Source organism: Pristiophorus japonicus, chromosome 18, assembly GCF_044704955.1.
Source record: "Pristiophorus japonicus isolate sPriJap1 chromosome 18, sPriJap1.hap1, whole genome shotgun sequence".
NCBI classification, from domain to species: domain Eukaryota; kingdom Metazoa; phylum Chordata; class Chondrichthyes; family Pristiophoridae; genus Pristiophorus; species Pristiophorus japonicus.
The window spans coordinates 13,498,758-13,514,454 of record NC_091994.1 but is presented as its reverse complement, the minus strand read 5'-3'; the positions used below and the strand labels follow the sequence as shown (position 1 = coordinate 13,514,454).

General features: G+C 41.2%; 1 protein-coding gene across 3 annotated transcripts in view; it reads right to left on the bottom strand.

Moving 5' to 3' along the window:
* The window catches only part of LOC139228559 (proprotein convertase subtilisin/kexin type 4-like), a 38,636-nt gene that overhangs the window by 21,499 nt on the left and 1,440 nt on the right, over positions 1–15,697 (bottom strand). Inside the window, exons 2-6 of one of the 3 annotated variants that reach the window (XM_070859672.1) lie at positions 14,478–14,582; positions 11,202–11,294; positions 5,321–5,449; positions 2,657–2,733; positions 150–235 (exon numbers count right to left, since the gene is read on the bottom strand). In XM_070859672.1, the coding sequence (XP_070715773.1) occupies positions 150–235; positions 2,657–2,733; positions 5,321–5,449; positions 11,202–11,294; positions 14,478–14,582 (490 nt within the window). Of the gene's footprint in view, positions 1–149; positions 236–2,656; positions 2,734–5,320; positions 5,450–7,957; positions 8,782–11,201; positions 11,295–14,477; positions 14,583–15,697 lie in introns of those variants that run through there. The other 2 variants (XM_070859674.1, XM_070859675.1) reach the window with 2 other exon arrangements.

The window sequence follows — 15,697 nt, the reverse complement described above, 5'->3', positions numbered from 1 at the left end:
GCTATTTTTCATTTTCAGATGCAATTCTTGCCTTTACTCAACATCCAAACACACATTGGTTCAAAAGTTGATAAGTGTGCCTTGCACCACAGGAGATTTTAATATTCCATCCTTAAGCTAGCTGTAAAAATATATAGGTGATACTTTACCACCAATTTTGGCATTGTATGCTACACCAACTCCACAGAGGTTATTGGCGACAGCAGCCACTTCTCCTGCACACCGCGTTCCATGTCTGTTAAAGACAATAGGACAGTTTACTGAACAATCACAGATGCTCAGAGATGAATACATGCGAATATGAATTATCAACCTCAACCGTAGAACCTAGAAGTTACTACGAACAATAGCAGAAAAATGTTCATATCACATTCCTTAGCCCACTATTTTAGCAGAGAAGTTAACCTATTTAAAATAAATTGGAACTTGTTAACATCTCTTAAAATAGTCTCCTAGGAATGTCAGGTAAACTTGGGTATTCAGTTGCTAATATCACCAAGTCATTTTTCGGCTTAGATATTTTAAAATGGCACTCTGTAGTCAAACCAGATGCAATCTGAATTATGCACGAGTTGTAACAGAAGCTCCTCTCTCCCCCCCCCCCCATTGATAATTTGGAACAGAAATGCCATCCAACTGTGTATGCTTCAAGCGAGTCAATATTTATTGGTTGAACAGAATCTCAAATAGCAGCTACCAAACCATTACAGGTCTCAGCTGCCTCATTACACTATTCCACTGGCAAAAATAAATCCCATTAGAGCTACAAAAAACATCAGAGCTAGAAATGTAGGCAGCAAATCAAAAATAAAAATTTAAAGAGTTAGCGAACTACACGGAGTAGCATGCGAGTCCTACTTTTGTACCCGAATACTACTATTTTTTTTTTTTAAATTAGACTTTTCCAGTACGAGTAATCGGGTCCTCCTTATTGGTTATACATATATACACACACACACACACACACACACACACACACACACACACACACACACACTAGGCAAAGACATTATATGGAACAGAAACAATCGAGTCTCAGCCTAACAGGCTATTTTCCATTCATCAGCAGACTTCTGAAGCTTTTCTACACCATAAGGAAATTGGACACTGAACTACAATTTTAAAAGGCAGTAAAAAGTAATTTATAGTCTACTAATGCCATCTGGTGGCTGTTGTCTGCAAAGTGGTTTATGATAATAAATTTCATAAAAACATAGAATGGTTCAGTCAGTGCGCCACCATGTATATACAAACTGGGCATTCCACTGTTCCTCGTCACGTACCCTCTATATAAACCATTTTCTCAGCCAGGTATCTATTACTGCATATATTGCAAATTAATGCTGACAAAAGGGGCCACCTTCTTTTCCCTTTTGGATACCAACACATTCATGGATTTCCCGTTAAAGGTTTATATCACAAATGAACGCTACTGACTCAAGTCCATCATCCAGGCCAACACCTGCATAATACTGAGGAAATGCCATCTTTTGGTTGAAGACATTAAATCAAGACAGAGACCCAGCTACCTGCTCAGGTGGACGGACGCAAGAGATCGCATGGCACCACTTGAAGGGTGTTCGATACCTTGGCCAACTTGCTCTTTTAACCAAGATCACCACCAAAAACTCAGTAAGTGGTCATTCATCTCATTTGGTGTTTATGGGGCCACACTGTGCACCAACTGGCTATCACATTTGCCGCAATAACAGTGACTTTGTCTAAAGTAATTAATTGGTTGTGAAGTCCTTCGGGATACCCTGAGGAAGTGACAAGACCCTATGGGCTGGATTTTCGGTCTTCTGCCACACCGGAGGCCGGCAATGACAGCGGTAAGCACTTCCGGGCGGGTGGGCAGCTTCCAGCACCCCACCAGGACATTCGGTGCCGGGTTCAAGATGGCGTGGAGCATTACTGCCCCGGAGACACGAGCCGGTGTGCAACGACCCTGGCTCGATATTTGGTTGGCATCCGATCCGCAGCGCCCCCCTAGTGGGAACACCTGTGGAAGCTGGCGTTCCAGGCTGTGCCGGCCGCAGTGAGGTAAGTAATGTCGACCTGAGGCAAGTGTGATTGTTTTTTATTTTTACATGTTGTGTAGCGCGAGTAATGTATTGGGAATGTTTTTGGTGTTTTTGCCATTTTCCCCCCCAGATTTTTTCTTCACGGAAGCCGCTCTTCGGGTGCCCGCTGTTTACCTCTGGATTTTCAGTTGCTCAGCTGACCTAGTGCCCCAAAAGAGGTGTGGAACGCCTTCATTTCCCAGCGCAAAATTTCTGCTCCGCCCGGGTTAATACCGCAAGAGGCGCGATCGAATTTCCACTTCTACTTTTCTTTCTACTGTACATCTCCAAATCTAGGTCAGTGAAGCTTTCCACTGCTGTATATAATCTAATGAAATATTGATGGCAGCATAAAGTAAATGTCATAATCTTAATATTTGAAGGAATTTACAACTCACAGTGCCTGCCTACCTTCAGTCACTAATTTAGATTTATATTTGAATTGCTGTGCATATGGTAACCTTCCAACACCAAGCATCATCATCATTATACATAATTGAACAGCTACTGGATTACTCGTGCATTTATCGCTGATTCAGTTGAAAAGCAAATACAATCTTTAAAAAACACGTATGCAAATGTAAAGAACTCACCGATTTTCATCATTAAAATTATATCTGGGCTGGGGGTCAGGATCATTATCATTAATATCAAAGCTTGCGTTAGGGTCCTGCAAATAATAAGAATTTTTTTTTCTTAAACAGAAGAAAGCAACAGAGTTATTTCCAGCATCTGCAGTATTTTGCTTTTGTAACAGGTTATGCTTATGTCTGTGAATTTCCAACTTCATAGTTGCTAGTATGAGAACCCAAAATCCACAGGGTTGCGGGGGCAGAGAAAAAAAAGGGGAGAGAAGAGAGAGAGAGAGAGAGAGAGGAGAGAGAGGAGAAAGAAGAGAAAAGAGAAAGAAGAGAAAAGAAAAAGAAAAATTTATTTGGCCCCATCAAATTTTTCTCCTGTCGTGTCAGCTGTGGCTCAGTGGGTAGCACTCTCGCCTCTGAGTGAGGAGGTTATGGGTTCAAATCTCACTCCAGGGACTGGAGCGCAAAAATCTAGACTGACACTCCAGTGCAATGCTGAGGGAGAGCTGCACTATCAGAGGTGCCGTCTTTCGGATGAGACGTTAAACCGAGGTCCTGTTTGCTCTCTTGGGTGGATGTAAAAGATTCCATGGCACTATTTTGAAGATGAGCTGGGGAGTTATCCCGGTGTCCTGGCCAATATTTATCCCTCAATCAACATCACTAAAAACAGATTATCTGGTCATTATCACATTGCTGGTGTACAAATTGGCTGCTGCATTTCCTACATTACAACAGCGACTACACTCCAAAAGTACTTCAGTGGCTGTAAAGCGTGGAGACATTCGGTGATCGTGAAAGGCGCTATTTAAATCCAAGTCTTTCCTTCTTCTACTGAAGGCAGCAGCTTCTTGCTGGGAGTACTTCACAGGCACCAGGTGTTTTATGTCACCTCAGTAGCCATTTTAGTGTGAGTATTGGGAAAATTATTTGATCTCTGGGGGAATCATAACTGTACCCAATTACATCTTCAACACACATAAGCACATGCACTTCCAGCAGGAATTACTGGATAGGAACCAGGAGCAGATCTCCTGGCTGATTTTTCCTCTTTTTTAATCCCAGGGCTTGTAGGCCAGTTGCAGTGCTCCTACCAGGTATCAAAATTGGGACCCTCCTGGTCTTCGCAACTCACCTGAATAAACTAGCTGAGCCAAGTAGTTTGACAGTGAAATGTTGTACGGTCAGTGAGTGGAGTTTCCTTTCAAATTTAAATAGGGTAAAAATCAAAGTTGTGCCCTTGTGGAAATCACAATTTTTCCTGCCTTGACTCTTACTGCAATCAAAATGTTCCATGACTTTCAGAGAATCAAATACAGCACTGGGTGAAAATAAAATCTCTGTCGGTCTGATTTGGCCAAAGTTTATGGCAGTCAGTAACACACATTTGATAAACTGCATGATTGCAAGTTACAAATCCATCACAGGTGTGGAAAATTAACAACTTACCATAATTAAGAGATACTATTCCATCGGCGTTTGCTATTGAAATAGTTCTAAATATTTTGTTCATTGGAATGCTTCCATGTGTACTGAAGAAAACACCAACATGCAAAACATTCCCTTTGGCGGTGTTCTAATTAAGAAAACATATGATATGGATACCGATCCCCATTAGTTGGTTCATGACTACGCAAAGAATGCAATAGTGCCAATCTTTGCAAGTGGGTTTACATTTCATTAGATGGCCCACACAACTCCTTACAATTAAATATACATCAAAATGGAAAATCCTACTTGAATATACATGCTGAATATCTGTTCCTTTCTGAAGAACTTTTCAGACTTCCTAACAGATGCCTATTACTATGTTATTTATGTTCTTCATTGCCTAATGCATCCTCCAACAACACTGTTTCAGGCCATGTTCAAATGCAGAGAATTATTCTGCACATGTTCAAGGCATTAATACTGTCTGCAAAAGTTCCAGAGGCAGATGAAACTGTATAAAATTCTGTATTCCATATATATTTTTCTAATTGGCAAAACAGCTTTAGAACCTTACAAGTAATTAAGTGAATTAGAAGCCCAATTACAATAATGTAATTACTTTTTCATGAATTAAATGTAATGCAAGATTTTTTTTTTTTAAATGATAGAAGTAATGATCAATTTCTGACTCAGTTGGTAACACTCATTGGAGTCAGAAGGTTGAGGGTTCAAGCCCCACTCCAGGACTTGAGCATGTAATGTAAGCAGCCACTTCAATGTAGAGCACAGCACTGATGGAACTCTATTCTTTCAGATGAAATATTAAACATGTACTCCATCCACCTACTTAGGTGGACATAAACTATCCCATGGCACTATTCAAAGAACAGCAAGGAGCTCTCCAGCTGTCTTGGCCAATATTTATCTGATCATTCATTTGCTGTTTGTGGGACTTTGCTGGGACATTTACCTACCCAACAGTGACAACACTGGCTGTGAAGCACTTGGAACTCCAGAGGATATGAAAGGTGCTATATAAAAATGAAGTTTTTCCTTTAGATTGTTACATTTTCTATCATTTGGCTAATGTTTTGTCTTGTTTAAGTTTTCACCACAAAAGTACTATTGACACACACTTCATGAAACAATGTTGGCCACTCTGTTGCAATTCTCCCTACTTTGCTATTTGAGAAGCGCTACAATAGAACCACAATGGACTCTCAAGGAGCTTCTATTAGATCTTACATAATTAGCAGCCAAGTCCGGATGGTTCTTTTCTATTCCATCGTCTAGGATGGTGACCACAATCCCCTTGCCTGTATAACCCCGCTTCCAGGCAGACAGAACATTTAGGTCATTAGGAATCTCATGGTTCTGAAAAAGACAACACCACAAGCAGCCATTGCAATTAATAACAGTTACTGCAGTATCTAAGCAAATCCTAATCTTATTCTGTGGTTTAATAAAACAATCCCTTGAACAAGCAATGAGTACATAATATAATTTTCAACAATAATCCCAAATGTATGAACATTTTAGCCTCGGCTATATTGCCAATATTTGCAGCACTCCTCACCACAACACTAACACAATATATAAATCTAGTCACTAATTAATTAGAACTTTGTGCTACTGTATAAATACATACATGTTGATTTAAATAAACTACCCAAGTACCAGGTTCTTGCTGAAGCACTGATCAGAGGTCATTCTCCACACAGCAAGAAAAATGCCAAAGGTGAAATAAGCAACCAGAATCCTTTCTGTACTGTTTGCACATGTAGAAAAAAAAAAAGAGTTCAAGGCCAACATCGACACTGGCCAGAGGACTGTGCATCACCACAAAAGGCATGAAATTTCATGGATGATACCAGAGACTTTAATTTAAATGGTAATCATTTTGTCACCACCTCCTCCAGGATATGCAAATTCTGCCTTTACCACCAACATATGGGGCCCAAGTTTCCACAGGATAAAAAACGGGCGCCCCTCCGAGCTGGGCGCCCGTATTTCGTGCCTAAAACGGCGCCAGAAAAAAAACGCGCTATTCTCGAGCGCTTTGCAGCTCCTTGTCTGCTTGGCGCGACGTCCAGGGGGGCGGAGCCTACACTAGTGCCGATTTTGTAAGTGGGAGGGGGCGGGTACTATTTAAATTAGCTTTTTTCCTGCCGGCAACGCTGCGCGTGCGCGTTGGCGCAGTGTGAAGGAAACATTGGCACTTGGCCATTTTTGTAGTTCTTTGTAGCGGTTTAATTTTTGAACATTTTTTAATAAAATCACATTGCCATCAGCACTGAGGCTACCCTTCTCACGGTCTCCTTCCCCTCCCCACCCTCCACGGCAACAAACGGCAATTTCCTCCCCCTCCCTCCCCTCCACAGCGGCTCAGTGCCAAATTTTCTATATCTCAATATCCATGTGAAGTGCCTTGGGAATGTTTCACTGTTAAAGGTGCTATATAAATAGAAGTTGTTGTTGTCCCATACACACACTTTCTGTGGTCCCAGACTTGGAGTTGATTTTTATGGTTTCTTGTAGTTTTTTTGTAATTACAGGCCACAAGCTCCAAAAGTGCTCTCTGTTGCCTCATTTACCCTAGTTCCATACAAGTGCTCACTGCAGCCTGTCCTTGAAAGTTGCTCTCTGCATCTTGTCTAACCAGCATACAGCATGTCCTCTCCAGTTCAGCCGTTGCTCAAATAATAGAACGTTTGTAAATGTGACTGGAGCATAACATTACTTGCCATTTAGCTTCCCATCCCACAATTAGGGGGTGGAAGTGGAAGAGGAGGAAAATAAAGTTGAGAGATATCATTTAAAAACAATTCAAATACAGGCCTTGATTATTGGAATATTTTGATGAAGGCACATTTTGGTCCAGAATTCTTCAACGAGCAACAGATGTTACTTGAATTTTTTTTAAATAAGGAGAAAATAAATATGCATTTTATGGCATAATTTGAACAAGAGCTTAAATGAAGCTTTGCGGAGGAGAGATTACAGAAACCATTGCTAGTAATTAGCTCTCCTTTGTTTTGGGCCCTGGAAGAAAGGTAAATAAAATATCTAGCGTTGGCCCTACAAATGCTGCGAAGTCCGATTACCACAGCCAGTTACGATATGCATTGAATTCATACGCACGGTTCGATATCCCAACCAAGAGCAAATAATAATTACACTATCCATGAAATTGATATTTCACTTGAAATAACACTTGGCTTTCTGCAACAACTAAAATAAATTGCAATGTCAAAAGTGATTATTTTGATGCCCAGAATCTGCCTTGAATTGTCTGTATATTTTATAATAGTTCTCGTATTGGACTGTTCAGTCACCTAGGAACTCATTTTTAGAGTGGAAGCAAGTCTTCCTCGATTCCGAGGGACTGCCAATGATGATTAATAGTTCCTTTTTCTTTAAAAATAAAATATTGACACGATCTCTTAAATGTTGCTGGACCGCAATATGAATTACTTTTTTCCCCTCAGTTTAGCAGTTTGATAGTTTCAATAACTGGATCAATTCTCTTATAAGCTGAATTCTATGCTTTTTATTTACTCTGCCACACTGAGTCAGTAATCCAGTCTAACAATTAACTGTTTCTTGTCCATTTGGAAGGTGAAAACTAATCAAAGTACTAGACCACTCTGTGTGCGTTAGTCTAAATTACTACCCAGATTTATTTACAAATATCATTTTGAAGGAACAGTAGCATAGGCAAACTACTGTACAGCACAGTTGGTGACTTGCTGTACATATAACAGAAGCAGAAGATTGTTCTTCTAGACCCTCTTGGCGAAAAGAAAGACACTGCCTGGTTTTAGTGCCCTTTAGAGTTCCTTACATATGATGGCAGAGATGAACAGAAACTGCAGAACTTACTTTTTCCATGGCTATTTTCCCTCCTTGAATTTCAAGCAACTTGTTTGGAGATTGTATCATCTATCAATCTTAATTACATTAAACGTTAAAGCAACAATGGAGTCTTGCCCTGTGATAGTAACTCCAGACCTAAACTGCAGTTCACAATGAGGCTTCATTTGCTCACCTAGTTTGAGGGGGGAAAAAAAAATCAAACCTCCAGCTGATAATTCATTGTATGACGTGTATTTCAGTATCTAACACTCTTGACATGCATGCTTTATCACAGATTAAGGTAATGAGTCTACTGTCTGACTTAGTAAAAATTGACAAAGTGCTTGGTTGACATGTGCTGGGACAACCAAACGATGTGCTGTTTTTGGGACTCTCGAACCACAAGACTCCAGTTGCAAGCAACCTGCTTGTCCGCAATGTTGTTCAATGAAATTTAAAAACACACTTACCTTTTTAAGATGGTTTTCATCTTGGCTAATTCTTACAACAAATTAACAATGTCTGTGGCTGCAGGCTTAGCATCTCAGTTCAACCATTTTTAACAGGGCTACCCTTTGTTAATTTAAAACTGCCTACTTTGGCAGGAGGGCTCCACAGAAGTAGGCTATCTCAGCATGAGTTTGGTATATCATGTGCATGATATTTTTTATTAAAAATACTATGATTTATAAGGTTGCTGAAAATTAGATCCTGCTGCTGGAAAATACTTGGGCTAAACACTCTAGTGATGCCTTTTTTAATCTAAAGAACTGTAATTAGGCTAAAATTAAAGCATACAGTTCCCTTTCAATTCCCAGTAGCACTTGGAGTTCCAGAATTCATTTTGAATACATGCTTACTATTTTTCCTGAAGCCATGGAGCATTAAATAATAATGGTACACATTTGGTGGTTTGGGGAAGGAGGGAACTGTGTTGCTCTTCAATTATGATCCTTGCAAAATAAAAAAACCTGTTGTTGTGTGCAGTGAAATATTCAACATTTCAGTGAGTTTTTCAACTAGTACTTTTCATTTTACAAAAAAATCTGGTATAAGTACGATGCAATATTCTAGTGGAGACCAGATTTTATTTTGTGAATAAAGAGCACACAAGAAGTAAAAGTTAATTATCACATGGGGTATTGAAATTTCCTGATTTGAAGGAAATGCCAACAATGTCTATGCAATTGATCCTGTAATGCTCTACTGTTGTCAGAGTGTTGTTCAGTAAGCTACTATGGAAATGATTGCTTTTATTATCTAGAATTTCAAATTGCTAACTTTAATTATTAGCATTAGCTCTGCAATCTACTGTGCTTACTTTATTTTTCAGTGCAAATACACAGCACCATGGGCCCATGTTTCCACATGATTTGCGCCTGATTTTTTAGGAGCAACTGGTGGAGAACGGACTATCTTAGAAATCGCAATTCTCCACATTTTTCTTTCTGCAGTTCTAGTGAGGTAGAACAGTTCTACTTTGGAACAGAATTTTTTCTTCAAAAGGGGGCGTGTCCAGCCACTGACGCCTGATTTCAAAGTTTCCACAGTGAAAACGTACTCCAAACTAAAGTAGAATGGAGCAAGTGAAGATTTTTGTAGAACTGAAAAAACCTGTTCTACACATTAAAAAAAATCAGGCGCAGGTTACAAATTGGGCGTCCAGAACGAGGTGGGGGGGGGGGGGAGAAAAGAGAAGGGAAGTCATTAAATTCTACAATCAATCCTTATTTATACTTATACAAATAAATCCAACCTGAATAAACATTTATAAGCAAAGAAAAGATTAAATAAACCATCTTCCTACCTGTGTGAAAGTGCTGCAGCCATCGTTCGTTCCCGCGGGAGGAAACCGCCGTTTGTTGCCGCGGAGGGGGAGGAAACTGCCGTTTGTTGCCGCGGAGGGGGGGGGGGGGGGGGGAGGGGAAGGAGACAGCGGTTTGTTGCCGCCGCGGAGGGGAGGGAGGGGGAGGAAACCGCCGTTTGTTGCTGTGGAGGGGAGGGGGAGGAAACCGCCGTTTGTTGCCGTGGAGGGGAAGGAGACAGCGGTTTGTTGCCGCCGCGGAGGGGAAGGAGACACTGAGCCACATAAGTAGAAATTAGCGCAGGTAACCAAAAGCTTGGTTTTAAGGAGTGTCTTGAAGGAGGAAAGAGAGGTAGAGGGGCAGAGAGTCTTAGGCAGGGAGTTTCAGAGCTTGGGGCCCAGGCAACAGAAGGCATGGCCACTAATGGTTGAGTGATTATCAGGAATGCTCAAGAGGGCAGAATTAGAGGTGCGCAGACATCTCGGGGGGGGGGGGGGGGGGGGGGAGATTACAAAGATAGGGAGAGATGGAGGGATTTGAAAATATGAGAATTTTGAAATCAAGGCGCTGCTTAACCGGAAGCCAATGTAGGTCAGCGAGCACAGGGGTGCTGGTGAGCGGGACTTGGGTGTGAGTTAGGACACAGGCAGCCAAGTTTTGGATCACCTCTAGATTACATAGGGTAGAAAGTGGGAGGCCAGCCAGGATTGCGTTGGAATAGTCAAGCCTAGAGTTAACAAAGGCATGGATGAGGGCTTCAGCAGCAGATGAGCTGAGGCAAGGGCGGAGACGGGCGATGTTACCAAGGTGGAAATAAGCGGTCTTAGTTATGTTGCGGATATGTGGCCAAAAAGCTCATTACAGGGTCAAATGTGACAGCAAGTGACAAGTGATATAACTAAAGAAATTGAATTTGGACTGCAGAGGAAAGGTAATAAAGTATGGAACCAAAGAGGAAAAGCTGCAAGACAACAGACAAGAACAACCTCAATGTTTCATGTGACCATGTGAGACAGCAGACAAAATTCAGAGAGTGAGTGGGAGCAAAGGCTGCAAGAATTCACAGGAGCCAAACACCTCAGAACAAGTATAGGTGCTGCCATAGACTGAAAGGTGTTGTAGCAGTTCCCAGTTTGTGCTGATTTAGTTAGGCATCTATATTTGGCTTAAGTACCCCTTGGATGAAGAGAAATAGTTAGATTCTAACAGTGCCAACATCCCGAGATAAAATGCTATTTAAAGAAAATATGGCTGCATTAGTACATATACAATACACAAAATGAATGACAATCAATAATTGGTAGGGTAATTAAAAGAACTAAACTCTTTTTCTACAGTGCTGGAAGTTTGTTTTTTTAAATCCTTTCTGCATATTACTACTAATCTTTCAAGTGGAGCTTTGAGTCAGAGATTCAAAACATTTAAAAATTACGGGATCACCTTTTCCCAAGAGTACCCCTACTTACCAAGTACCACTGTTTATGATACAAAGGATCTGAAGGAACATCAAATCCTCGCTTCTGCCGTCTTTTTACTACCTGTTGCTCCAGCCACTTCACCTAAACAATGAGACAGCAGTAAATTCTCATGTCAGGGGCTGAAGGCTAAAAGGCTCAAAACAGTTTAACAAGCAATAATGCTGAAGTAATAGATCCCTCATTAAATATTCACCATTTCTATTAAAATGATAAGAGAAACCAGGCCAGAGTTCATACTGCCATACACTAGCACAATCTAAATAATGAACTCTTGTATTGGAGTTTAGAAGAATGAGGTGTGGTGATCTTTTGAAACATAAGATTCTGAGGGAGCTTGACAGGGTGGATGCTGAGAGGATGTTTCCCTCATGGGAGAATCTAGAATTAGGGGGCACAATTTTAGAATAAGGGGTCAACCATTTAAGACAGAGATGAGGAAGAATTTCTTCTCTGAGGATCGTGAATCTTTGGAATTCTCTACCCCAGAGAGCTGTGGAGGCCGAGTCATTGAATATATTAAAGGTGGATTCTTGAACTACAGAGGTGTCAAGGGCTGTGGGGAACAGGCAGGAAAGTGGAGCTGAGGCCAAGATCAGATCAGCCATGATCTTATTGAATGGCAGAGCCGGCTCAAGAGGCCAAATGGCCTGCTCCTGCTCTTATTTCTTAATGTTCTTACAGTATTATGCAATCAATCAAACTCCAAGCCAAACCAAAGATTAGTGTGCACCAATTCAATACACCTTTTATTTTGGGCACTGCTTTTTTTTTTTAAAACTCACAAGGAACAGTATTCTAAAAGCTCATTAAATACAATACATTTTCTACTTTTTCCTCCCTGGACAGACTGCTTGTCTGACATCCAGTCCTGGGTGAGCTGTAATTTCCTCCAGTTAAACATTGGGAGGACTGAAGCCATCGTCTTTGGCTCTTGCCACAAACTTGTATCCTTGCCAATTATTCCATTCAGCTCCCCAGCCACTAACCCAGGCTGAACCAGACTGCTCGCAACTTCAGTGCGTTATTTGAACATCCGCATCCTCTCCATCACGAAAATCACCTATTTCCACCTCTGTAACATAGCCCATCTCAGTCCATCTGCTGATGAAACCCTCATCTATGCCTTTGTGATTTCTAAACTAGACTATTCCAATGTTCTCGTGGCTGCCCTCCCATCCTCCATAAACTTAAGCTCACCCAAAATTCTGCTGCTGCACCAAGTCCTATTCATCAATCACCAGTCATCACTGACCTACATTAGCTCCCAGCCCTCTCCAGGTCTCAAATGTAAAATTCTGAGTTTAAACCTTTTCATGGCCTCACTGTGTCTCTGTAACCTTCTCCGGCCTACAACTTCCAGAAAATTCTGCGTTCCTCCAACCCTGGCCTCTTGTCCATTCCCCACCATTAGCAGCCGTGCCTTCAGCCACCTAGGCTCCAAGCTCTAGAATTCCTTCCCTAAACCTCTACCTTAAAACTCACCTCTTTGTCCAAGTCTTTAGTCACCCCTCAAAACAGCTGCCAATTTGACTTGGTGTCAATTTTATCTTATTAGGCTTCTATGCCCCTCCCATCCCCTCCAAAACTCACCAGAATTCAGGAAGCAGCATTGTAAAATAGGATATGCCTATCCAATATAACATGAAACAAATAAATCAGCTATCACTGCAATTAAAATTACAACTCAATAGTGGAAGCTCATTGCCTGTTGCTGCCTGCCTTGAGACTAATGAGACAAGCAGACACAAGGTGCATTTCACAGCACGGAAGGAGGCCATTTCGGCCCATTGTGTCCGTTCCGGCCGACCAAGAGCTATCCAGTCTAATCCAACTTTCCTGCTCTTGGTCCGTAGCCCTATCAGTTACTGCACTTTAAATGCACATCCTAGTATCTTTTAAATGTGGTGAGGGTTTCTGCCTCTACCACCCTTTCAAGCATTTGAGTTCCAGACCCCCACTACCCTCTGGGTGAAGACATTGCCCCTTATATCTCTTCTAAACCGCCCCCACCCCCCAATTACTTAAAATCTATGTCCCCTGGTTGTTGCGCCCTCTGCCAAGGGAAACAGGTCCTTCCTATCCACTCTATCCAGGCCCCTCAATTTTATACACCTCAATCAGGTCTCCCCTCAGGCTTCCTCTGTTCCAAAGAAAATAGACCCAGTATCCCCAATCTTTCCTCATAGCCGAAATTCTCCAGTCCAGGCAACATTCTTGTAAATTTCCTCTGCACCCTTTCCAGTGTAATCACATCTTTCCTGTAATGTGGTGATCAGAACTGCACACAGTACTCCAGCTGTAGCCTAACCAGTGTTTTATACAGTTTAAGCATAACCTCCTTGTTCTTGTATTCCATGCCTTGACTAATAAAGGCAAGTATTCCATAATGCCTTCTTAACCACCTGATCTACCTGGCCTGCTACCTTCAGGGATCTGTGGACCTGCACTCCAAGGTCCCTTTGTTCCTCTACACTTCAGTATCGTACCATTTAATATGTATTCCCTTGCCTTGTTAGACCTCCCCAAATGCATTACCTCACACTTATCTGGATTGAATTCCATTTGCCACTGTTCTGCCCACCTGACTAATACATTGATTACCTTCCTGCTGTCCGCAGCTTTCTTCTTCATTATCAACCACACAGCCTAATTTAGTGTCATCTGCAAACTTCTTAATCATACCCCCAACATTCAAGTCCAAATCATTGATATATACCACAAAAAGCAAGGGTCCCAGCACAGAGCTCTGAGGAACCTCACTGGATACAGTCTTCCAATCACAAAAAAAAAACATCAACTATTACCCTTTGCTTCCTGCCCGAGCCAATTTTGGATCCAACTTGCCACTTTGCCCTAGATCCCATGCGCATTTACTTTCGTGACCAGTCTGCCATGTTAGACCTTATGAAAAGCTTTGCTAAAAGCCATATAACAATGCATCATACGCACTGCCCTCATCAACTTTCCTCGAAAAATTCTATCAAGTTAGTCAGACACAACCTTCCCTTAACAAATCCATGCTGACTGTCCTTGATTAATCCATGTCTTTCCAAATGAAGATTTATCCTGGCCCTCAGATTTTTTCCAGTGATTTCCCCACCACTGAGGTTAGGTTGACTGGCTTGTAATTACTTGGTCTATCCCTTTTTAAACCAAGGTACAGCATTAGCAGTCCTCTGGCACCATACCTGTAACCAGAAAGGACTGGAAAATAATAGTCATTTATGGCTCAACTATGCACATGCAACTCATCAATTCATTTACCTTGGGCTCCTTTTCCAGCCGCTTATGTCGCACTTGGTGTGGATTGATGGATCGCTTCAACACTCCTTCATGTTTAAAATAGTAATAATCTTCATCTTCAAAAACCTTATTTTAAAAAAAACAACTCTGAAATGGCTATTTCTAGCATTTACTTTTTGATTAAAATTACTTCACAAATTTTTGTTCTTCACACCACTGATGAAGGCAGCAAGGAGGTCTAATCAGCTCAGAGAATATTAAGGGAATCAAGGAATATGGGGATAGTGCAGGAAAGTGGAGTTGAGGTGGCAGATCAGCCATGATCTTACTGAATGGAGGAGTATGGCCTACTCCTGCTCCTAATTTTTAATGTTCTTATCCCACCAGTCACATTGTAAATTCTCCCAACCCATCCTGACCAGAGTGAAAGCACAATGTTGTAATTTGACTTTTATTTAAACTAAGAAACATAGGTGAATTGCCAAAGTCCATCATCCCCAAGTATGTACATTTAGACATCTTTGTCATGTACAATAACCATTATATACCAAAATAGTTCTAGTTTTGATTATTGATTATATACACATACACACACAATATATGCTTTAATGTTGTATATTTCTTATGTGATGCTTTTAGTCACATCAAATTGCTCCCATCACCAACAATAACAGACCTGTATTTCAGCCTGTTGTAGGGGTCCCTAGGACATGAAATCCAATAACCTAGGATTCAATAATTTTTCTATATTTATTGACTTTGTTATCTTTGTTGTAATAACAATTCTGCACTACTTTTCCTTTGGGTAAGGGAGCTTTGGTCTTTCAGAAGATAGGACAGGAAATGTACCAAGATATACAGAGAATCCCTTCCCCAGACAGAGTTTGAAAACATTGTCCTGGCATAGCACACTCAAAACCAAACCTAAGCAGGAGAGGATAGAACTCATAACATGGTGGTTTAGGTGTATGCAATTAGTGAGGTCCGGCCCACATTTCTTCCTCAGCCAATGCCACCCACAACACATTAACTGCTTGTGCACTTATTTGTTGTTTGTGGGGACCTTGCTGTGTGCAGAATGGGTGCTCTGTTACAACAGTAGCTGCATAACTTAATTCATTGAGTGATTTGGAACTGTTTGAGAGGCATGATAAAAAGTGCTATAAACTGCAAATTCTCTATAAATATATGAAGCTCACGAAAAAAAGTGTATATACCAGTGAAGGAGAGAGGAGGAGGAG